The following is a 25,467-nucleotide window of genomic DNA, read 5'->3' as shown; positions in this document are numbered from 1 at the left end:
GGGTTTAAGAGGTGATCTAATTGAGGTGTTTAAGATGATTAAAGGGTTCAATAGGGTTAATAGAGAGAAACTATTTCCTCTGGTTGGGGAAGTCCAGAACAAGGGGACATAACCAGGTTGTGTACGGCTGACATCAGGAAGTATTTCTTCACACAAAAGGGTAGTGGAAATCTGGAAATTTCTCCCCCGAAAAGTGTTCGAGGCTGGGAACCATTTGCAAACTGAGATGGATAGATTGGTGTTGGATGAGGGTATTAAGGGATATGGGACCAAGGTAGGTAAATGGATACATATCAGACATGATCAAATTGAATGGTGGAACAGGCTCGAAGGGCTGAATGGCCTCTCCTATATTCCTTCCTGTGTTCAATTTTCTAGGAGACAATCTAGATTGGAACTGTACACTATAACTATTTGGGCATAGATATACTTGGGTATCTATAAAGTTGATGGTACAAGGTCTAGGGGACTCAGGTTTAAGGTTTTGGACAAGAGATACTCAGGTGCTGGGAGGTTCCGCAGCAAATGGTAATGACGTGGATCTCTGACAGTGGTAAACGAGGAAGTGATCGATAATTTCAAAGGGGAATTGGATGGGCACGAGGGAAATGAACTTGCGTGGCTATGAGGATAGAGTGGGGGAAAGGGACTGACTGGATTGATCTTAGAGAGCGCAGGCACTCAATGGGCTGAATGGCCTCCTGTGCTGTAGCGAATGTATGGCTGGAATCTTATGGAGTCTTCGAGGGCAGGCTCGGAAGCAGGAGGACCGCCAAAATGGCGGGGAGAGTGTCGAGTGGTGTGCCTGATGTCACCTTGCTGCCATGCCATTCTGCCAGCAGTGGATAAAGTGGCAGACGACCCGCCCACCTGGAGTCCAATTGAGCCGCTTAAGTGGCCATTTAAGGGCCTCTCCCTGGTTTTGCTGGTCATTTACCAGTGGCGGGAGCTCCTCTGCCACATGTGGGGAGAGGACTGGTAAACGCTGGTAGCTTTCCGGCGAGCTTTTGGAGGGGAGGGGGCCCTCCTATGTGGGCACTCCATTTCCACCCCTGCCCTCAGTGACCAACCCCCGCCCACCACTTCACTGGGGCCTGCCTGCCCTGCCTTGGGCCGCCAGACCCCACTTAACCTGACTGCTAGAGCGCCTGGCCGTTGATCATCTTGCAGCTGCAGCCTAGGCAGCGCTGCTGAGCTGCTGGTCTTCTGATCGGGCTCCTGGGGGGCAGGCCACCATCCTTAACAGGTCGGGAGGCTCGGTGGCAACCGCTTAATTGGCTGCCACTGGTAAAATGCAGCCCTGGGTCCTGTGACCCAAGGAAGGGGGGAGGTTGCCCTGCGCACCCCCTCAGAAAAATTTCGGCCTATCCATAAATGTAAGGTATATGTGGCTTATGACAGCTTTTCTCATCCACAGAGGCCAGGGGATCCGACAAGTACTGCTACGAGAAGCTCAACACTGAAGGTACTGAGAAAGGGAACTGTGGAAAGGATGGCGATAAATGGCTGCAGTGCAGTAAACAGTAAGTAGGAACTGCTCTCAGTGAGTTCAGGCAAAGCTGCAGCTAGGTGATGGATTCCTCTGCAGGTTGCCCTCTGGCCAATGGCTGTGGTGAATATAAGCAGCAGCAATTGCGTCATGTGTCCTATTGTATTAATTGGGTGATAGTTTTATGAGGCTCACTCCCCAGTGTCGAACTTTACTAGGCGGCAGCATTGGCTGGGGATAGGACTCCGGTCTTGTCGGGCTGATCATGTGATCAGTTCAACAGCTGGGCTGAAGGGACATGTTATCATTGGTCCATTCAGCCACTGATGCTGGCTCTTGTTATGGAAACTCCTGTCCTGCAGCAGCAACTCTTTTTTTTCCTTTATGGGATGTGGGCATCACTGGAAAGGCCAGCATTTGTTGCCCACCCCTAATTTCCCCTGAACTGAGTGGCTTGCTAGGCCATTTCAGAGGATAGTTAAGAGTCAACCACATTGCTGTGGGTGTGGAGTCACATATAGGCCCGACCAGGTAAGGGTTGAACGGCCACCTAATTGGCTCTGCGCAGGACCTTGTGGTGTTCCACTTCATGGGGAAGTTTCTAAGGCCACGCTTTCCCTGTGGCGTACAGCCCATCGGCGGGCACCCCATTGGGCACAGCAAGTGAAATAAAAGCAGAAAATGCTGCAGATACTCGGCAGGCCTGGCCATATCTGTGGAGAGAAACAGAATTGACGTTTCAGGTTGATGGCCTTTCAACAAGACAAGTAGAGTGAGCGATTAGGAGCAGGGGTTTTGGGCTTTGGGTTGGGAGCCCACCACTGGGATCACTTGGGAGCCAGAACTCCCAGACTGTTTGGGGAACGGTCACCCGGCAGTGATTTTCCTCAAATTGGCCAATTACCGGCCAGAGGGCGGGCTCACCATCCTATTAAGGATGGCAGGCAGGCTCTCAAAGCCAGAGGGCCAACAGGAGGCCCTCCTCAGGAGGAGATGAAGCCTGCAGTTCGGGTAAGAGAGCAAGAGAAGGCGCCTCCATTTTGAGGCGCGCACTCTCCAACTTTGTAAACTTCATAAATAAAAGAATGAAATTACCAGCCGGGCCAGCATTTTGGAAGGTGAGATCCTCCTCAGGGCAGCCTGTGGCTGTGGCTGTAACCAGACAGGCAGGGAGGGTTACCAGCCCTCCAGGATTGGCCTGAAGTCTTCAGAATTGAAGATCAATATCCAGGACACTGCTGTGTGCAACTCTGGAGAAAAACCATTAGGACATTAAAAAAGATTGTTTTTATTTAAATTTTCTTTGAACATTTCTTTTTACCAGATATAAAAATATTGAAAATGGGGGGGGGGAGAAAAGGGCTGTTAGGCTGACAGTCAAGCATCATCCAATTGGGTAACGAGTCTTTTTGCCTTCCAATTGGCGTAGGAAGGCTGTGTGTCACAAGGATGGATGTGTTGGTCGAGTAATGGCTGGAGCATGCGGGCAAGTCATGTGATGAAACTAGGAATGCATTTAACCACAGTTGGCAACCCGACAGGCAAGAAGGGCCTCAAAGCCTGCATAGAGTGCTGGCCTTCTGCTTAGAGGTCACCTACAGGCAGCAGGCCTCATCTGTCGGGGGCGGTGGGATGGAGGGGGGAAGGGGGAGGCCAGGTAGAAAATTCCACTCAACCTCTGACAATAGGCCTTTAAAAACCCTTTTGTTGTAATTATTATAATAAAAGTTGGCTACCTGCCACTTCTGGCAAACCAGCCACATCCAGCCAGCAGAGCTAATTTTTGTACCATGGAGTTTCCTTGCTTGCCCCATCAAGGCCTAAAAGTTCCCTTTCTTGGTCACAGTGTCTTATTCCCAGGTTGTCGAATTGATAGGCCTGTGCTTGGGAGACGGTGGCGTAGTGATAATGTCACTGGACTAGTAATCCAGAGGCCCAAGTTAATGCCCAGGGGACACAGATTCAAATCCCACCTTGGGCAGCTGACGGAATTTAAATTCCATTCATGAAATCTGGAATTGAAAGCTAGTCTCAGTAACGGAGACCATGTAACTAGCGCTGATATCCTTTAGGGAAGGAAACCTGCCACCCTTACCTGGTCGGGCCTATATGTGACTCCATACCCACAGCAATGTGGTTGACTCTTAACTATCCTCTGAAATGGCCTAGCAAGCCACTCAGTTCAGGGGCAATTAGGGGTGGGCAACAAATGCCGGCCTTTCCAGTGATGCCCACATCCCATAAAGGAAAAAAAAAGAGTTGCTGCTGCAGGACAGGAGTTTCCATAACAAGAGCCAGCATCAGTGGCTGAATGGACCAATGATAACATGTCCCTTCAGCCCAACTGTTGAACTGAGTGTCGTCATTTACCTTTCTCATTAATTTAAACAAGTGAAAGGTTCTTATTGGGTGGGTGGGAGAAGAATTTGAAGCTAGAAGCTTGACCAGCCATTCAAAAGGGTAGCCCTTGTGCCAGCCCAGCCAGGTTGGCTAGTTCACCTCATCAGGCGGAGGGGGCTTTGGTCACTCTTACCTCTCAAAGTCAGCCCCGAAACGGTTTGTTTCCCAGGAGCGCATGATTAATGAGGCGGGATTGGGATGACACGGCACAAAAACCTGCCATTGTAACCAGCAGGTAAAACGCCCTTTTCCCCACCCCTGCTACCGCAATTAGTGCAAATCTGGAACGATTCCGCCCTATGTCCTGCACCATTGAGAAGGTGGTGCAGAGCCACCTTCTTGAACAGCTACAGTCCATGTGGTGTAGGTACTGTTATGATCCCAGTGGATACTGATAACTTTTAAAAGGAAAGAAATCCCCACGAGGCCAATGGAAAAAAGCCCGATGGTCAAGATTTAGCTTTTTAAAATTTTTATTTGTAACAGACCAACTAAATTCAACATAATCAAAACATTAATTAGCAGGTGAAACATTTTTCAAATAGAAAGGTAAATTTCACTTTAAATGGTTGATACAACAAAAATGCACCTCACATAGCTCCAAGCACTCGCATCACTTCCTGCATAAATGTGGCACCACGTGCAATCTCAGTCTTTCCAACTTGGCCTCTGGTACATAGGATCTCTCACTTCCTACTTAATGGATTTGATCCTTGAGTAGCTGTCACCGGCAATCATACTCTGTCCAAAGTTCCTGATACAGTTGATGCCCAAACAGCACAGCCCTGCAGAACCTCCTCAGCTAGGCTCACAACAATCTTGATGGCATAGGATCCTAGAGTCTCCTCCTCTGACCCCATTAATGGTCTGGCTGGCTCTGGCAAAACTGAAACATCTGCAGTCGTCTTGCCCAATCCACAACCTCTGCTCTCCCTGTCTTCAGTTTTCTGTCCTTTATTAACTGTGCCATACACACATAACACAGCCCCTGCTCTGTTCTCAGTTTTCACCCTGCTTCTTCACCAGGATCTGTTTTGAACTACAGATTCTAAGGCCTGCTGTAATTAAATATCCCAATTAGCTGTCTATTTACCCTTTGCTTCAGCTCCATAGCAAGCTAGGACACATGGGCATTTGTTGGAATTAAAATGCTTGCTAGGAAGTCCAATTGCTGCCTTTTCAGAATACTCCTCAATTTCACTTTGGATGAAGGGACATCTCACAAATAGAAAATATAGGCTTTTCCCAAAGCACAAGAGTTGTCACAGTACACCCACAGTGTTGTTATGGAAGGAGTTTCAGGATTTTGACCCAGTTGACAGTGAAGGAACGGCGATATAGTTTCAAGTCAGGATTGTGTGTGACTTGAAGGGGAGCTTGGTGGTCTTCCCATGCGTCTGCTACCATTGTTCTTCTGGTAGAGGTAACGGGCTTGGAAGGTGCTGTTAAAGGAGCCTTGGCGAGTTGCTGCAGTGCATCTTGTAGATAGCATACACTGCTGCCACTATGCAGCGATGGTGGAGAGAGTGAATTTTTAAGGTGGTGCCAATCAAGCGGGCTGCTTTGTCCTGGACGGTGTCGAGCTTCTTGAGTGTTGTTGGAGCTGCACTCATCCAGGCAAGTAGGGAGTATTACATCACACTCCTGACTTGTGCCTTGTAGATGGTGGACAGGCTTTAGGGAATCAGGAGGTCAGTTATTCATCACAGAATTCCGAGCCACTGACCTGCTCTTGTAGCCTGAGTATTTAAATGGCTGGTTCAATTCATTTTCTCTCCACTAGCACTCCCAGTTTGCAGGCTCCGAACCAGGACTGCTGCACCAAGTGTTACCGATGAGGTTGGTGGGTCATTCAGCATTAGAACTTCTTTCTGATTTTGCTGTTCCATTAGGGAAGGCAGCTGTTAACTGTATTAAGGAAACTTTTTTTCAGTAGCAGCAGGGTTGGTAGCCCAGAGGTGCTAATATAAGACATTTGGCAAAAGAACCAGGGTGAGGTGAGGAGAATTTCTTTATGCAGCAATCCTTAATGCACTGACTCAAAGGGTAGTGAAAGTAGATTCAACTGGAACTTTCAAAATGGAATTGGATAAATGTTCGAGAAGGGAAAACATGAAAGAAGACATGATGGGCTGAATAGCCTGTGCTGTATCTTTGACAACTAATGTCCAAGAATGTGCTGTGAAAAGCTGGTGTGTTCCTCTGACTTTGTTTAAAAGAGAAAGTAGAAGAAATTAATCCTCAAGTTAACACACAGTTCCACAGTGATCAAGACTACAGTGTTTTTGTCAGGCTCGTAGATGTGGCAAATCGTATTGGATTCGTTAGCGGCTACTTTACCGAGTTTGGTCTGTATCATGGTAAAGGATTGAACTCATTAGCATAACTGACCTAGTCTGGGGGTCTGGGGAGATATCTGTGTCAGATGGACAAACAGCAGCATAATATAATGAGAGGGTACCATGACTGCATCTTAACAACAGCCGCAATAACCTACAAAAGACACACACAGCTATCAGCTATGGGATAAAAAGCTGCTGGGGTTGTATTTGCTGCCTGATGTACTCTTATGCATGATGTTCAGTCCCACTGCCATCAGTAGAACTGTGTAATCGAACTTAAATAGCTCAATGCAACTTAGCTGGCCTCCTGCATTCTATTCTCCAGAAATTGAAGTTACCCAAAACTCTGCTGCCCATGTCCTTTCTCGTACCGAATCCTGTTCACCCATCGCTCCTGCGCTCACTGGCCTATATTGGATCCCAGCTAATCGTCATCTCAATTTTAAAATTCTCATCCATGTCTTCAGATCTCTCCGTAGACTCGCCCGTACCTTTCTCTCCACTCTCCTCCAACTTTACAACCGTCCGAGATATCTGCGCTCCTCTAATTCTGGCCTCTTGAGAATCCCCCATTTTAATCCCTCCACCATTGGTGACTGTGCCTTCAGTTCCAAGGCCCTCAGCTCTAGAATATCCTCTCCACAACTCGCGATCTCACTTTCCTCCGTTAAGATGCTCCATAAAACCTCCCTCTTTAACCAAGTTTTTGGTCACCTGACTTAATATCCCCTTATGTGACTCATTGCCAAGTTTTGTTTCAGACGTTCCTGTGAAGGGCCTTTGGGTGTTTTATTACATCCAAGGTGCTATATAAATGCAAGTTGTTGAGTATCAGGTGGGTGCCTAACATGATATGAGCTGATATCGTCCCTTTTGAGCTATTGCTCAGGACAGTTTCTAGCCCTAGTTCTCTAAAGAACTAAGAGGGAAAGCAAATAACAAGGAAAGTGAATATTGGCATTTATATTGTCTTAGCATCCTAATAGTTTGTTAAAAGGAAGCAATAAATAAGCAATGGAATCCTGCATTACCTGCCTACAGTGTACTTAGCAATTGTTTACCTGGACTTATGGTGCTCTTGTGTTTACAGGCGTGTTTATTTTTATGCATCTCCTGTTTGCGGAGATTAACCTCAATGTCCAGGTTCCTCTCCCTTTTTTGTTTTAACAAGTCACCTGGAGAGGTGGTCTGTCTTGGAGCTCTGCTTAACCTGGAGGCTCAGGATGCATACAGACAAGCCTAACTGCTGTCACTTTGCTTCAAGGGATGGTGTTAATTGGCCTGTTTATTTGTGGGCTGCCGTGTCTGCGATACAGTCAGTCCCTGGACTGTCGGTGCAGACTCGATGGGCCGAAGGGCCTCTTCTGCACTGTGTGATTTTGTGATTCTGTCACTCGTTGGGGTGCAACGTTACAGTAGTAACTCCCGGAGTGTAAAAATGCCTCCAGTTGTCAGGAATCGCGATCACGTTGTCTTATCGTAGACCATGTTTCTCTCTTTTCTCGTCCCACCCTTCTCTTTCCCTCCTGTTGCACCTGCCTGCCTTTTCCTTGCTTGCCCTCTGACCTTCCCTGTGCCAGTGATGTTTTCTGCGGCTACCTTCTCTGCACTGGCATTAGCCGGGTCCCGCGAATTGGCCGCCTCCTCGGTGAGATCACGCCCACGTCCTTCTACCACCAGGGAAAGCTGGTAGACTGTAGGTAGGAGCTCAGCTTTCTGACATTTCATGTTTCCCAAAGTTAGGAATTGTTTGCTGTTTGAGTGCATGGGCTAGATTGGCATGGGCTAGATTGGCATTAAAGTGAGTGTTTGAACATCTGCTGCTCTATTTTTTATGCTTCTTATGACTGAGCTTTGAAACTTGGCCCATGACACATGTGTGCAGCGCAAAATCTGCAGTTACTTATTTGTGTAGAGTTGCTGTAATGTGGCAGTTGTATGTCTCGTGTTTTCGTCTCTGGCATGGGTATGTCTATATGTGTGTGCATATTCAATGCCCTGTGTCTAAACAGTCGCTTGGTGGTACAGAACTTGAATATTGGTGTTAAAAGAGACATGCTGTGAAAGTTTTTCATTTTGCACTCATCAGGACAGATGCAAGAATGCCAGATTTCAAAGGGAGCAACAGCTTATTCTGCTTGAGAAAACGATGCTGATTGGCTGGCAAGTTGACTCTGGTTGAGGCGTTGCCATGGAGAATGCACCAGGGGACTATTGTCCCCCATACTTTTGTTTAGTTCAAAAAGGTGCAATGTCTGGACATGTTCCTTTTGCCTCCAGAGGACAGGTCCAAGCGTATGAATATGTGTAGCTTCTAGCAAGCGTAAGTGAGCCCATTATGTTCTGAGTTTTCCCGGCAGGAGTTGGTTAAGCATGGTCAGTGTTTAACCTGTTGTGAACAGCCGAAGGGATTTGCTGTTTGATACGTCCCAGTCGTTGGGATGTATGTCCTATGTATCTGGCATTGCGTTAACACTGAAATTCATATACCACATTACAACTGCACGTAAGGATTTCCTTACACACCTTAATGCACTCCATCCCACACTCAAATTCACCTTTGAATTGGAGCAGTCTAACGAGGTCCCTTCCCTTGATGTGCTCATTGAGAAATCTGCTAATGGATTCTCTACCACTGTCTACCACAAGCCTATCTTCACTGGTCAATATACGCATTGGGATTCCCACAGCTCCGTATGCTATAAGAATGGCTTTATTGGCAATCTCGTAAATAGGGCCTGAGCTATTTGCTGACCGTGCAAGATTGATGCTGAAATAGGGCACATCAAAGCCACCCTGCAAGATAATGGCGACTGCAGTCAGATCATTGCTCGCTGTGTATTGAACCCGAATGGTCCCAAGGCTGCGACTTTCAGACCTGTAACTCGCCCGGTCTACCTCAGATTACCCTGGAAGGGAAAGGTGAATCAGAAATGTGAGCAACAGGTGAAGCTAGCTGTTTCACACTGCTACTGTGCAGCAGCAACACGAGTGGTATTTGCCACCAACAAGATGCTGCCGTCAAGCCAAAAGACACTTTGCCTACCACACACATGTGTAAGATGGTACGTGAATTTCAGTGCCGGTGCGATCCTGTTAGTGGAAGATACCACTCATGTTGCTAATGCATTGTTACAGTGTGAAACAGCTAGCTTCACCTGTTGCTCACATTTCTGATTCACCTTACCCTTCCAGGGTAATCTGAGGTAGACCGGGCACTTTTCAGTCTGAAAGAGGTGGTCTTAGGCCCTTTCGTGAGCATGTGCGACCCACAGCGAGCAATTACCTGATTGTGGTAGCCGGTATCCTGCAGTATAGCCTATTTTTGCATCAGGCTTGCACAGTGCATAAATGGCTCAGGCCCTACTTACGAGATTGCCAATAAGGCCAATCTTACAGCGTGTGGAGCCGAAGGGAGCCCAACGCGCATATTGACCAGTTGAAGGCTGGCTTGTGGTAGGCAGGAGTAGAGAACACATTAGCAGATTTCTCAACTAGCACGTCGAGGGAAGGGAGCCTGTTAGACTGCTCAATTTCAAAGGCAAACTTGAGCGTAGGATGGACCGCATTAAGGTGTGTACGGAAATTCTTATATGCAGCTGTTACGTAGGCCACGCATCCCAACGACTGGCGGATCGTATCAAATAGCATCTCCCTTTGGCTGTTCTCAAAAGGCAGAATACTTAATGGCACTCAACCAGGCCATGCTTGCAAAGCTCAGAACATAATGGCTAATGTTAGATGTGATTGTGCGATTGGACAGCACTTGCTGAACAATCCCGCGTGTGCTAAGAATTACACTAACAACCAATTTGAGATTATCAGTCGGGCTCACCATGTGGCTCACTTATGTTTGTTAGAAGCTGCATATATTCATATGCAGGGACCTGTCCTCTGCAGGCTAAAGGAATATGTCCAGGCATTGGGCCATTTTTGAAATAAACAAAAGCTTGGCGCATTCTCCATGGCAACCTCTTGACCAATCAGAGCCGATATGCTAACCAATCGGCACCCTTTTCTCATGCAGTATAAATTGTTACAAACATACAAATTAGGAGCAGGAGTAGGCCATTCAGCCCCTTGAGCCTGCTCCACCATTTAATTAGACCATGGCTGATCTGATCCTGGCCTCAACTCCACTTTCCTTCCTACCTCCTACACCCGTTGACTCCCTTGTCAATCAAGAATCTACTAACTCAGCCTTAAAAATATTCAATTTTCCAGCGTCCATTGTCTCCTGGGAAGAGAATGCCACAGACTCACGACCCTCTGAGAGAAAAGATTTCTTATCTCCATTTTAAATGGAAGACCCCATATTTTTAAACCGTGTCCCCTAGTTCTAGTCTGTCCCACAAGGGGAAACATCCTTTCAGCATCCACTCTGTCAAGTCCCCTCAGGATCTTATATATTAAGTTTATTCATGGGATGTGGGCCAGTATTTATTGCTCATCCCTAATTGCCCTCGAGAAGATGGTGGTGAGCTGCCTTCTTGAACCGCTGCAGTCCATGTGGTGTTAAGGGAGCGATTTCCAGGATTTTGACCCAGCGACAGTGAAGGAACGGCGATATATTTCCAATTCAGCATGGTGAGTGCCTTGGAGGGGAACTTCCAGGTGGTGGTGTTCCCATGTATCTGCTGCCTTTGTCCCTCTAAATGGTAGTGGTCATGGGTTTGGAAGGTGCTGTCTAATGATCCTTGGTGAGCTTCTGCAGTGCATCTTGTAGATAGTACACACTGCTGCCATTGTCCGTCGGTGGTTGAGGGAGTGAATGTGTATGGATGGGGTGCCAATCAAACAGGCTGCTTTGTCCTGGATGGTGTCAAGCTTCTTGAGTGTTGTTGGAGCTGCCCTCATCCAGGCAAGTGGAGAATATTCCATCACACTCCTGACTTGTGCCTTGTAGATTGTGGAGAGGCTTTGGGGAGTCAGGAGGTGAGTACTGATCACAGGATTCCTAGATTCTGACCTTTTCTTGTAGCCACAGTATTTATATAGCTAGTCCAGTTCAGTTTCTAGTCATTGGTAACCCCCAGAATATTGATTGTGGGGGATTCAGTGATGGTAATGCCATTGAATGTCAAGGGACAATGGTTAGATTCTCTCTTGTTGGAGATGGTCATTGTCTGACACTTGTGTGGCACGAATGTTACTTGCCACTTGTCAGCCCAAGCCTGGATATTGTCCAGGTCTTGCTGCATTTGGACATGGACTGCTTCAGTATCTGAGGAGTCGTGAATGGTGCTAAACATTGTGTAATCATCAGCGAACATCCCCACTTCTGACCTTATGATGGAAGGAAGGTCATTGATGAAGATGTTTGGGCTGAGGACACTACCCTGAGGAACTCCTGCAGTGATGTCCTGGAACTGAGATGATTCACCTCCAACAACCACAACCATCTTTCTTTGTACTAGGTACATCGCCAACCAGCGGAGAGTTCTCCCCCTGATTCCCATTGAATCCAGTTTTGCAAGGGCTCCTTGATGGCAAACACTCGGTCAAATGCTGCCTTGATGTGAAGGGCAATCACTCTCACACCACCTCTGGAGTTCAGCTCTTTTGTCCATATGTTTATATGTTTCAATAAGATTACCTCTCTTTCTTCTAAACTCCAATGGGTACAGGTCTAACCTGTCCAACCTTTCCTCATAGGAAAACCTCCTCTTCCCAGGGATCAGCTGAGGACTTGTTACTCCCTTTGAAATTTCCTATTCTTGCATCTGTCCTGATGAGTGCAGGATGAAAAGCTTTGACAGCATGTCTCTTTCTTCAGCAATTCTCAACCTCTGTGTATACATATATATGTGCATATGCATATAATGCGTGTATATGTTTGCATGATAATATGTAAGTATAATGTGTATGTTTCTGTAAACGCACGTATATAATGTGTGTGCGGTTTTTTATTCTCTCCTCAGGCAAGATTGCTGCTATGTGCCGACCCTCGGGAACCTTGTTTAGTGTGTTTAATGCCCATCTCCACCCTGGACTTAGCTGACATGCTGCTGAATCCCTAATCAATGATTTTATTACCTTCAGACTTGACTATATTGATGTTCTCCCACCTCCCAGCCTCCGTAAGCTTGAGCTCATCCAGAATTCTGCTGCCTGTATCCTAACTCGCGCCAAGTCCTGTTTACCCATCACCCTGTGCTCGCTGACCCAAACTGGCTCCTGATCTGTGTTTTCAAATCCCTCCATAGCCTCAACCCTCCCTATCTCTGTAGCCTACTCCAGCCCTACATCCCATCTAGATCTCTTCCTTCCTGCAGTTGTGGCCCTTTGCACATTCATCACCTCCTTTGCTCCACCATTGGTGGCCATGCCTTAAGCTGCCTGGGCATAAGCTCTGAAATTGCCCCCCTGAAACCTCTCTCATCCTTTTATGATGATCCTAAAAATCTTCTGTGAGAAGGGTCCTTTAAAACCTACGATCGATCACCTGTCCTAATGTCTCCCTATGTGGCTTGGTCAAATTGTGTCTGATAATGCTGGTGTCAAGAGCCTTCAAACATTTTACCACGTTAAAGGAGCTATATAAATGCACATTATTGTTGGCCAGCTGTCTCCTGCTTCAAATTATGGCTGGACTTTGTTTGGTGGGTTTTGGATTCTTTCGTTATCCTGTTCTTTCCTGTCTTTCAGTGGTAGCCACATCATCATGGATGACGGGACAGACGTGGGATACGTTGAAGATGGAACTCTCTGTGGACCGTCCATGATGTGCATGGATCATAGATGCCAGCCCATTAATTCCTTCAACATCAGTAACTGTCCGAGCGGATCCACCACAAAGATATGCTCCGGCCATGGGGTGAGTGTGTGTGTGTGTGTGTGTGTGAGAGACACGGCTGAACTGGCCATTATCCAACTCATGGCCGGAGGAACAGGGGATGTATGGAAAAAAAAGGGCAGAGAAATTCCAACCGTCAAACACCCTACCTTTGCCGGAAGATTGTCAGGAACGCAATCTTCAGGAGTGTCAGCCATGGCTCTGTTGGTAGTACTCTCGCCTCTGAGTCAGAAGGTCGTGGGTTCAAATCCCACTTCATGAAATCTACGCAGACACTCCAACACAGCCCTGAGGCCCCCATCTGCCCTCTCAGGCCAAAGTTCCCACAGCATCCTTCTGAAGAAGAGCAGGGGAGTTCTCCCCATATCCTGGCCCTCGAGTAACATTGTGAAAAATAGATTATCCAGGCTTTATTGCGAGGCTGTTGTCGGAGCTTACTGTGGATTTACTGTCACGTTCCCCTACATTGCGTGTTAAAAAGCACTTCATTGTTTGTGAAGTGCTTTAGGATGTCTTGGGGTTGTGAAAGGTCAATCTAAATGCAAGTTCTTACTTTCTGCCGATCTTCTGCTGAAGTTACGGCAACCATTCGAGAGACCCCCACCTCCCTTCCCCGCAATCCACCCTGGAGGAATGTGGGGTAAACCAGATCTGTGGCCTGGGATTTGGGAATCATATTAAAAAAAGAGGTGAATGCTTTAGTGTGAATTTATCTATCCAATGGAGAGGGTTGTGGGTATGCGGATGTAAACATGGAAAGAAAAGTAGAGTTACAGGACATGGAGAGAAGCTATCTCTGCTCGTGTCCATTTCAGGTTGTAGTCATTTTAAAACCCAATATTATAAGGGACGTGTAAGGGAATAGATAGGACCCGTCCCCACCTCACACAACGTCAGTGTGACCAATCCCGGAGGTTTCATCACCTCTGACCGCCCCACCGAGTCAAATAGTTGTCTTTTCCTCATCTCCAGTATTTCTATGACGAATGAATGAATGTGTTCAAAGACCGTGTTAGAAAGATATATTTTCAATGCGCCCTTGATTTTTACCTCGTGACCTCAGCATCCTTTTGACCCTGAACTGAGTCTCTGGCCTTACCCATGCTCAAGGACCTAAGACCACCTATTTCCACCTCTGTAACGCCGCTGGTCTCTGCCCCTGTCTCAGCTCGACTGCTCCTGAAACCCGCTTGGACACTTTTGTTACTTCTAGACTTGGCTATTCCAATGCTCTCCATTCAGGATTATTATCATTTATAAGGACTGTTCTCCTGAGAACAGGGAAAGTTAGGAGGTGCTTTGAAAGAGGCATTTAAATGTATGAGTGGTTTTGACTAAGTTTGTAAGGAGTGATTGTTTCCACTGACAGCTGGGTTGGTAAGCAGAGGTCACAAGAGTTGAGATAATTGGGCCAATATCTAAAAGGGAGATGGGGAGAACTTTTTTTATGCAGTGAGTTGTTGTGATCTTGACTGCACTGCCTGAAAGGGTGGTGGAAGCAGATTCAGTAATAACTTTCAAAAGGGAATTGGATATCTACGTAAAAAGGAAGAAATTGCATAATAGTGGGGAAAGAGCGAAGGATTTGGGACTAATTGGATAGCCCATTCAAAGAGCCAGCATGGGCTCCTTCTGCGCTGTAAGATTCTGTGGCTATGCCTTGTAGAATGTAAAGATGGATATGTAAACACTTGGTTTATCTTTGGGGACTGACAGGCATTTTGTAGAACATGCCCTCAGCAGGTTAAATACTCTGGTAGAGTCCACGATAGTGTCAGATGTACATTGTCTGTGGAAGGAGAGAGATTGATGGGCTGAATGGCCTTTTGCTCCCTCCATGCTCAGTAATCTTCTCATGCTGTGCTTGCCACCATCTTCCTTTGCTTTCAGCCTCTCTCGCTCTTCCTCCCATCCCGCTACCCTCTTTGCCTCGCAGGGGCTCTCCCCCCTCCCCGACTCTCCCCGCCATTTTGTGCAATCGTATTTCAAAGGGAATCTCATTGTGGAAAGTCATCAGCCACTAGGCGAGAGCAATAGGAGCGCCCGGATTTCATGGAGAGACGCTTGTTGCACGGCTCAGAGGGTGCCTCTGTGCTCGTGCTCCCTCATGCTCTCCTTGCTGCCTCTGCGGAATCCACCACTCCCAGTCAGGCTGTTGGCCTTTGAAAGCTGCAGGTCCCGTGACTGGCTCTGCTGCCTCAGGAACCTGCCCGCCCACCGTCCTCAATAGGCTGCCTCCAGGAAGATGTCACCCGGGGCACTGACGGGCCATTGGGGACGGGACCCAGATTAGTCCCCGATGGAAGGATATTTTCACAGGTGGCAAGATTCCGCTCAATATTGTCTCATTCTTGCTGAGTTTAACTTTGGGTGTTTTATGACCTTCTGGGTTATCAAACAGATTGCTGAACACGCACAGCCACAAAGACTCAGCAACCCACTCCACAGAGGCGAGCAGGCAATCAGCATATTTAATGCCTCAATCGAGGGCCATTTTCTGACAGTGCTGGAATTTTCCTGATGTTGCAAGGCACACACATGCACCTCCCCCACCCCCCCGCCCCCACCAGCTATGTCGGGAGCCCGGCAATGCTTCGGAGGCAGCCTCTCAACATAAAGGCTGGGAGTTTCCGTTCCCACCAGTAGCGGGCACCATCGCGGGCAGGACGGAAACATTTGGAGAGCGGTCAAAAGTCAATTGGCAATGCCCGCCGCTGGCAGGGCTGGAAGATGCCGCCCAAGGTCTGAGGGCCATCGGAGGCTGATTAAAATGGTGCTCTCGGGGAGCTGCAAGGCTCAAAGAGGATCATTCGCGGCTGTAGGCCTACTAATGGAAGGGTCTTCCCTTTGCTCTGAGGTACCCACAGTTCTGGCTCTTGTTTGGGTAAACCAGGTTTGGAGCCCATCATGAGCGCCTCCGTTTTGAGACACTCCCTCGCCCTCAGTGGTGCAAACCTCTCCCGCTGGGGCTGCCAGCTGGACTTTGCCACAGGTCCTCCCATTGGCCCTCCTGCCTCCATGTTCCGCCCGCCGCCCTTAATTGGATGTTGAACACGGAGGTAGTCTGCTAATTGGTTGCCCGCCGGAAGATGCCCCCCCTCTCCGCCCCACCCCCCAGCTTACTGACCCGAGGGGGCGGGGGCCGGGACCCGGAAATGACCCCAACATCCGAAACGTTCATAAGTGCCGGAGATTCCGCCCACTGAATGCAAAGGAAGTCCTGTCTCTCACTGTATCAGAATAGTAGAAACGTGTGTTATGAGTGCAGAACCGCCACTGATTTTAATCCAATCTGTTGCAGCTATGCAGTAATGAAGCAACCTGCATCTGTGAGGGCACCTGGGCAGGAACGGACTGCAGCATGTATGACCCCAAACGCAACGAGGCAAAGCCACCGCCTGAAGGCCCCAAGGGTTTGTTTGATTTCACTTGCAGCCTCTCTCTGTGATGCTCTTGGTGTCTCTATTCTATTTTCTTGCATTCTTTATTTGCTACAGGGTGTTTAGAGATTTCTTTTAAAAAAAAACTTGACATTTTCACAGTTTGGAACTCAAGTGGGCTAGAAAGGCAAGAGGCAAGGCAGCTGCTGAAGGAGGAATGTTGCTGTCTGCATGTCTTTTGCATTTATTTATTTATTTTTAATAATACATTGTTCTGTATATTCTCCTTGCCCTTCCTTTGGTGTCTGTTCACCCTGGTTCATAGAAAGGCTTGCTAGGTGACCATTGCCAAGGCTACTCCTATCATCACTTTATAACCGGCTGCCCAGGGAGGGGAGGGGAGGGATGCCTGAGGACAGTTCAAGAGGTGACACCCCCCCCCCCCCCCAAGCCCAGAAGGTTTAATCATTGACCCCCGGCCTTCACCTTCCCCTCTCATCCATGTGAGAACTGCAGCTCTTCATGTGTGGAGTCAGACTGCCTGAACCTACCCTCCTGGCTCTCCCCGACAGGCAGATCCTCCCATCAAGAGAAGACACTCATTCCAAGCAAAGCATTCCCTTGACCCAACAGTTCAAATATGCCAGCGGCACACGGCAACAATGACTGCTTGCATTTCCATTGTACTTCTCACCATCCGGACAGCGTCTCCAAGAGCTTAATGTTTAGGGGACGCCACAAGGGGGAATCTGGAAAACTGGATAAGATGGAGGGGGGTCAGTTGAAGAGCAGGATTCTGAGATTCTTGAAGGCAGGGACAAGGGAGAGGCAAGCAGCCAGAGCATTTAAGAGGGAAGGAGCCTAGTGGACTGCAGCATTTTGGTTGAGTTGAAGCTTATGGACATTGGAGAAGTCACCCTTCCTCGTGCCTGGCTATAGATGCCTCAAAAGTGACCAGTGGAATTGAATGAAGGGTATTGGAAGAGGAGGTAGGAGTTAGGACAGTGAACGAAGAGGGAAGACATGAGAATAAGAGGCGCTGAATAAAGTTTATTTAAGGTGTTTGAGCATTGAATTTCACAAAGGACTTGAGTGAACTAAACATTGAGTAGAGTGGTTCACTGAAGGCATTGAATAAAGAAGGGGATTGGACGGGATTAGACATTGAATAAAAGTAGGAATTGATGAGATGGGCATTGAATAAAATGGAGACTCAAAGAACACGACATTGCCTGTGATTACACCTGGTACCATCATTTTCCCCTTTTACAATGAAAGTTTCCAATGTGTTGTTGCATCAGATACACCAGCCTCTGTGACTGTCAGCGCAGTGCTGTGGTGTCCCCAGTGGGCAATGCCAGGAATTAAAGTATCTAATGAGTCAGTGAATTTTTTTTGCCGTCAGGCGAAGTGGTCACTGGGTGCCACAGTGAGTTAGACACTGGGACCTGGGTGCAAATCCACCCTGGAGTGATGGACATCTCAATATATTGGGGCCGGAATTTTACGCCGGCGGGATTTTATGGTCTTGCCGAAGTCAGTGGACCATTCAATGGCTCGCCGAATTTTACGGCCTCCCACCCTGCTGCCACGGAGCCGTAAAATTCCGCCATGGGTCTCAGGACCCTTCGTGTGGTGCATTTCGATAGTCCTTACCGAATTGCTGGTGGGGCTAAGGCCCCACTGGATAACACCCCTACCTTGGCAACGTGGCTGCTATCAGAGTGTTCACAAGTATGGCGGGTGTACAGAGTACAGGGGTTTTGTTCTCGGGTTGGGCTAACATCCATTGTCACACATTAAAAGGAAGTTTTCCGCTCCAATTAGGAACAATTGACATGACACTGAACCCCTCAAATAGGAAATGTTCCTCTCACCATTGCTCACATCCCTCATCTAGATGAGCACAATAACATTCATTAGAAGCTAGTACAAAGGGATGGCAATTAACCGCCTCCTATTTCCCCTACCATTTGAAGTCACTGGGAGCAAACAGACTCTATTGATACATTTCCCTCTACTCTGGATAAGACATCTGGTTTTAAGTCTGCTAGTCACCGAGGCAAAACCTGTTCAAAGTTCCCATGTTATTTTAGAGTTTGTCATTCTGTAGCCTTACCACAAAGTGATCTTTAGAAACACCATCTCCAGATCATGCTACATAGACTCAAACCTGTCAAACTAAATTCAACTAAAGGTCAGTGCAGTTGTCTGCAAGGCTCAGAATATTGGGGCTGAGGATTTAATTTGTCTCAACCAAGTCATTATTATAGTGGGGAAACAAATATATCTAACCACAAGATAAAAGCAAAATACTGCGGATGCTGGAAATCTGAAACAAGAACAAAAATTGCTCGAAAAACTCAGCAGGTCTGACAGCATCTGTGGAGAGGAAGACAGGGTTAACGTTTCGAGTCCGTATGACTCTTCATCAGAGCTAAAGAGAAATAGAAATGTGGTGAAATATACCCCTTTGACCTTTTGTTTATGACATCTTTGGCAATCTCTCCTTTGCCTCCACCTATCACTGGCCCTCTTTCCAACTCCACCTGTCCCACCCCCCACTTAAACAGCTTATATTTCACCACATTTCTATTTCTCTTTAGTTCCGATGAAGAGTCATACGGACTTGAAACATTAACTCTGTCTTCCTCTCCACAGATACTGTCAGACCTGCTGAGTTTTTCCAGCAATTTTTGTTTTTATATCTAACCACAGCCTCCCATGCATTTGGATCAGTAACAGATTTCATTCTTACCTACAATTCACTCATGAAATTAATACGAATTACAACATAGAATATCAATTGGCCCTGATTCATTAACCATGCAATAAATAATTATATACTTAAGCAGCAACACAACTAAACCTTGCGAGTTTTAGCTGCGGAATTCAAATGCATTACGGTTCTGAGCTTGGAAAACAAGGCTGATCAGACCTTCTTTCTCAGGCAGGAGCTTGCCTACAAGAGCCAACTCCTAGTGATCAAAATGGAGCTATTCTGCCTGTTGTATAATTTAAGATTCAGCGTTCCCCTTAAAATACATGTTTTACATCGATTCAGTCTGCATGTAGCACAAGCCATGGTGCCATCATCTGAGGGGCTGAACAGTAGTTAAATTGGGTCCAACACATGGGAACTCAGTTTTATCTCCTTGCAAGCTATCTCGTCATTGTAAACTTTCCTTTCCTTTTTAAACAGATATCCCTCTGGGAACATGTGGGATAATGGTTCACCACCAGTACATTCCTGAAGAGGAAAAATTTTCAAGGACATGGAGAAACAGCAGGGGAGTGGGACTAAGTGGAAAGCTCTTTCAAAGAGCTGGCACAGGCACGATGGGCTGAATGGCCTCCTTCTGTGCTTCTATGATTCTAGCCGATGATTGAGCCAAGTACAGATGAGCAAGGGGTTAGCACTATGATTGAATGCAAGAGATATAAAATGGCACTAGGCATCTGTCAGTAGTGCTGCTGGATAATAAGGTTTTTGGGTTGACATGCAAAGGCCACTGACGGAGAGCACTTGAACTTATGACCTGTATCTGCAATGTGCTGAGATGTCTATATCAGCCACTTGCGCAGGACAACGGGGCAGATTCAGAGGAAAGTGGAATATTCGCTTCACCTTCACATCAGAGCATCTGGCTGCTAAAAGAGAGCGGTGACCTGGCTGGAGCCAACCACATTTCCTGGCAACCTGCACTAAGTCTTGGTTTGCTACACCAAGGTTGCGAAGATCGCAAACAAAGGAGATGCCGCTCCCAAGCAATGAGGAGTCAGACCCACATGTTGGGCTCTCTCGTAACGTGAGCTGGACCAGAGAGAGAGAGAGAGAGACATGTTGCCGTGCCTTTCCTCTCAGTTCAAGAAAGAGAGTGAGCCCATTGAGGAGGGTGGGAGTGGGGAGAAGGGGGCAGGCCAGTAACCGGTACCACCCAGCTTCGCTTTGGGCGCACCACAAACCTATAAATGAGTGAGCTGATCTTGTCCGCTGATTCAAATAAGTTTTGTTTGCCGGCTGTGCCTTGCACCTGGCACATCAGGAGTGCCAGGGGCCGAATTCTGGGTACCACAACCAGTGAAGGACTGCTGGGGCATCAGCTCAGTGATGGGTAATTCTCTAGCATCGGGGTGGGGTGGGTGCAGGGCATGGGGAACACAATGGGTGAGTGGCCAGGATATATAAATATATATATATATATTTTTTAATTAAGTGTACGCAGGTCTCCAGAGCCCTTCACCAGGGCCATTTGGCACATTATATTGGCCATGAGCTATCACAACACTGACCGCAGTCATGAACAGAGGCACAATATTGGCCACCTTATGTGGTAGTATGCCATTAATCAGTTAATAATAGCACAGACGTATTACAAAAAATAACAAAGGTTCAGTGATGGATTATATTGGATAGCAGGAAAAAATTATCAGGCTGTAATTTAATCAGTGGCACTCACTGAGCTAATGAAGGTTTTTCTAGGTCAACTGATCTTTGCCGAGACTAATTACAGACTTGAACTTTTTATCTGCAATTTTAATAAAAGGAGCAATAGACAGGTCTTTAAGTTAAGCTGTTGTGCATAGTTTTTGTTGTGAATTTTTGTGCTGTTGAGGATACTGGGTAGAGGGTGAGTGGGGCTGGGGTTTGATTATTTCATAGAATCATGGAATGATACACCACAAGAGAGGCCATTTGGCCTATCGTACCTGTGCTGGCTCTTTGAATGAGCTATCCAATCCCACTCCCCCTACTTTTACTCCAAAGCCCCACAAATTTCTCCCTCGCATTCCAGATCAGAACAACTCATCGTGTTTAAAAAAAAACTCCTCATCTCATCCGTTCTTTTTTGCCAGTTATCTTACTTTCCACTTATTTAGAGTCATAGAGGTCAACAGCACAGGAAAAGGTCCCATCAGCCCATCGAATCTGCGCCGGTCGAACAAGTACCTAAGTATTCTAATCCCAATTATTTAATCTATCAAAACCCTCCATGAGTTTGAGCATCGCTAAATCTCTCCTTAACTTTCTCTGCTCAGAGGAGAACAATCTCAATTTCAAGTTCAGCATTGGGTAGAGAACGGTTTGGTATCGAGCAAAGCTGTCCACAAGTATAGAGAAGACTGGGGAAGCATAAGCACGCATGGTGCTGTGAATAAAAAGATATTAAACAAGCTCCTTATTGATGTGATCAATGTTTCTCTGCTCAAAGTACAGAGCGTGACATTCTCAGATCTGACACCAACCCTCCTTTTTGGACTTTCTGATCAAGGTTGCTATCAGCACCAGTTTTCCAAATATCTTTGTCACCCAGCTCTTGCTGAACGCTTGGCTGTCTGGCCACCGAATATGTTAGGACTCTTGTGATTGGCTGCCCCATTCATGTTAGGCCTCTCAAGATTGACTGCCCAATTTATGTTAGGCTCCTTGTGATTTACCACCCAAATTATGTTACAAATCTCATAATTGGTCACCGAAATGATGTTACGAACCTTGTGATTGGTCAATCTAAATTGTGTTAGGATTCTCGTAATTTGTCACAAAAATTATGTTAGGAACGTAGTGATTGGTACCTAACTTATGTTAGGATCCTTGTGATTGCTCACCTAAATTATGTTAGGATTCCTGTGATTTGTCAACTAGGTTTGTTAAACACCTTGTGATTGGTCACCTAAATTATGTTAGGCACCTTGCAATTGGTTACCCGAATTATATTAGAATCTATGTGATTGGCCACCCAAATTATGGTTGTATTCATGTGATTGACCACCCACACTTTAGCAAGCCAATTCAATCATACTGTGCATACTTGCGGAATAAAGCTCTCTTCACTCTGACCCGACAATGTTCCTCAAACCCACACTCTGCTTGGCCTCAGCCTCAAGACTGTCTTCACATGAACAAAAATAAAAATACCTGGAAAAACTCAGCAGGTCTGGCAGCTTCGGTGGAGAAGAGCACAGTTGACATTTCGAGTCCTCATGACCCTTCAACAGAACTAAGTAAAAATAGGAAAGGGGTGAAATATAAGCTGGTTTAAGGGGTGGGGGGTGGGGTTGGGACAAGAAGAGCTAGGTAAAGGGCCAGTGATAGGTGGAGATAACCAAAAGATGTCATGGGATTGTTATGGGGTATGTGGAACATTCCTTGTTCCAGTCCTACTCCAGCCCCCTCCCACAACTCTTTCTCCGGTACATCAATGATTACTTCGGTGCTGCTTCATGCTCTTGTCGAGACCTGAAAAAATTTACTAATTTTGCTTCCAATTTCCACTCCTCCATCATTTTCACATGGTCCATTTCTGACACTTCCCTTCCCTTCCTCTTAATTTCTGGTGATATCATTACCAATATCCATTACAAGCCTACCGACTCCCACAGCTACCTTTTAAATGTATTTCCATCCATTGTTTTATCTCTACCTTTTAGCCTTTTTAGATTCCTTCACCCCACCCCAGCCCCACTAGGGCTATCTGTACCTTGCTTGTCCTGCTTTCTACCCTTAATTAGCACTTTCCTTTAGATAATATCACCACCTTCAACACCTCTTTGTCCTTTTGTCTGTGACATCTTTTGGTTATCTCCACCTATCACTAGCCCTTTACCTAGCTCTTCTTGTCCCAACCCCACCCCGTTTAAACCAGCTTATATTTCACCCCTTTCCTGTTTTTACTTAGTTCTGTTGAAGGGTCATGAGGACTCAAAACGTCAACTGTGTTCCTCTCCGCAGATGCTGCCAGACCTGCTGAGTTTTTCCAGGTACTTTTGTTTTTGTTTTTGTTTTGGATTTCCAGCATCCGCAGTTCTTTGCTTTTGTCTTCACATGAAGTTAGCAGTCACTGTTTAAGAGAGAAAAAAAATCCTTGGATCTCTGAGCCAATAGATGCAGGTCAGGCATTCCTGAGGTCTGACCCTGGAGATTTTTGCTGATCTTAGTTTATTGCAATCAAGTAGATGACTGGAACATATCAAGCGGCTCCAAACAGGTAAGCTGTGAAACCTCTGTAGTTTAGTAATCTGCTGATATTCATATCTAGGCTTATACGGCAAAAATGGTTGTTCAGTTGAGGTACTGGAGGGCTACTGCCTTATTGTGGCAGTATGTCACAGCACAAGGCAACAAGGAGAAAGGTGGGCTCACCATTGACCCCATTTCCTCTTGTGCTCATTCTGTTTCCCAGGGGCTTGAGTTTCATATGCCACCTTTAAAGTGTGACTGCCGTCAGTATTTCTTTTGACAAATGTCTCTATGTTGTGAAAGATCACTTTTGGTTTTATTCTAAATCCATTTCTTTGGGTGAGTGGGTGGGGTGTGTTGAGGGTAGCTGAGGTTAACAAAATAGGCGACAGAAATGCAGCGTTAAAGGGGGCACAGAAGTCCTGGGCAACACCTAAATCCACATCAAGTGACAGAGACGTATGAGGATGTCGATGTGCGAATGATGCTGTAGATAAGACTTGGCTAGACACTACGATATAAATACCATAGATAAATAGATGAGAGTAAGCAGCCCTTTTGTTGACATATCTTCATTGGAATTTTCAGGCAAATTCTGTAGCTGTTCCCTAATAAGTCTCTTGTTGGGCAGTGGATAGTTTTACTTCTTAATTGATTAGATAGTCCCACAAAACAATAGGCTTCAAAGGTATTTTACTCATTGGCTCTCAGGAATTAAGCTTACAATGAGAATTATTTGGTCGGATTTTGCACTAGAAATGATGATGAAACTCAAAGTACTCACCATTAATTATGTGGAATACTAGTGAGTTAAACGTGGAAATGAGGAGATGCCCTGCTCCCCCATAAGCTGCACAACAACAGAGAAGGGCTGACCACCACGACAAGCCTTAATTGCTGCCAAACCACCTCTCTGACACTGAAAATTAACTTCTATAAGTGTGGAGTCTTATTCCTTCAGCTTTTAATTATTGTTGGAGAAATTAAAATATTTAAAGAAGCATTTCTTCCATTCTGTTTCTTATCTCTTAATCCAATCATGCTTTCCCTCTCTTTATTTCGCTTTCTGTACATGATTTGACTTTGAATTAACTATCCTAACTTATACTTCCTGGTTTGGACTCTCCACTGCTCAGTAACAACTCTTCGGTCTGGTTAAAGAGACATACAGTTGCTTGCTCTGTACACCCAGGTTCCAGGTGTCCTGTAAAGTTGGCTAACAGGAACTTCCACTGCAAATATTCAGGGACAAATGCAAGTGTAATGAGTAGTTGCTGCTATATGTTCATCCTTGACTGCAAAATCTGGCCTGTTGTTAATAATAATGGCATAACTACTTAAGATTAGTTACAATAAAACTGAGAATTACTGTTCTTGAGTCGAAGTGGGTGGTTTGGCAGAGATTTGTCAAATTCTGACTAGATCTACTCTTTAACTCTCTTTTTATACCTTTGTTGCACTTTGGATACATGAGAATCTGTGTGTTTCAAACATGACCTCATTCGATTAGCTGGATTTCACTTTTAACAAGAAGGCTTCTCATTCACCTTATCAAAGCTTTACCTTGACCGAGTTGACAGTCGAATCATTCAGCTGCAGAGTTGTTGCTTGCCTTGGGCAGATGTATCCTTGGAAGAGTTGCAGCTTGCAGAGAGAGAGCTTGTAGTCAAACGTTTCTCAGCTAAAGTCTCTGTTAAACGGAACTGACTTTTCCAGCTTTCTAACAGAAACTCACTCAGCACACGAGAGCTAAAAGTTAAGAATTAACCGTTAACTTACTCTCTGGGCTTAAGGCAGTCAGAAAACCCTACTCTGCATTTGTAACATCGTGGTTACAAAACGTTGTTGAGGATAGACTTGGCAGTAGCCCCCCTGCACAATCTTCGCCTGGAGAATGTAGTATTGAGAGCAGAGGAAAATGCCCAGAGGGTGATGGTGAGTGGTGGTGGTGCAAATACTCACTGTCCCCAGCACGCCGGAGGTTAAATTGCCCTTTCCCTCATTGGCATACATTGTGCCCCCGCCCCCTCTGGGACTCGGGCCTGAAGCCAATCTGCACTGATATATTATTGCCCATCACTAGTTGTCCCTGAGAATGTGAT

At 46.3% G+C, this 25,467-nt stretch overlaps 1 protein-coding gene across 11 annotated transcripts in view; it reads left to right on the top strand.

Moving 5' to 3' along the window:
* LOC144686390 (disintegrin and metalloproteinase domain-containing protein 23-like) overlaps positions 1 to 25,467 on the top strand; it is a 198,610-nt gene that overhangs the window by 154,092 nt on the left and 19,051 nt on the right. For 5 of the 11 annotated variants that reach the window (XM_078551533.1, XM_078551531.1, XM_078551532.1 and 2 more), the window contains exons 21-24: positions 1,418 to 1,523; positions 7,812 to 7,931; positions 12,880 to 13,048; positions 16,329 to 16,440. In XM_078551533.1, the coding sequence (XP_078407659.1) occupies positions 1,418 to 1,523; positions 7,812 to 7,931; positions 12,880 to 13,048; positions 16,329 to 16,440 (507 nt within the window). Of the gene's footprint in view, positions 1 to 1,417; positions 1,524 to 7,811; positions 7,932 to 12,879; positions 13,049 to 16,328; positions 16,441 to 19,609; positions 21,267 to 25,467 lie in introns of those variants that run through there. The other 6 variants (XM_078551539.1, XM_078551537.1, XM_078551538.1 and 3 more) reach the window with 4 other exon arrangements.

The sequence above is a fragment of the Cetorhinus maximus genome, chromosome 11 (assembly GCF_964194155.1).
Source record: "Cetorhinus maximus chromosome 11, sCetMax3.hap1.1, whole genome shotgun sequence".
NCBI classification, from domain to species: Eukaryota; Metazoa; Chordata; class Chondrichthyes; order Lamniformes; family Cetorhinidae; genus Cetorhinus; species Cetorhinus maximus.
This window is presented reverse-complemented; position numbering and strand designations above follow the sequence as displayed.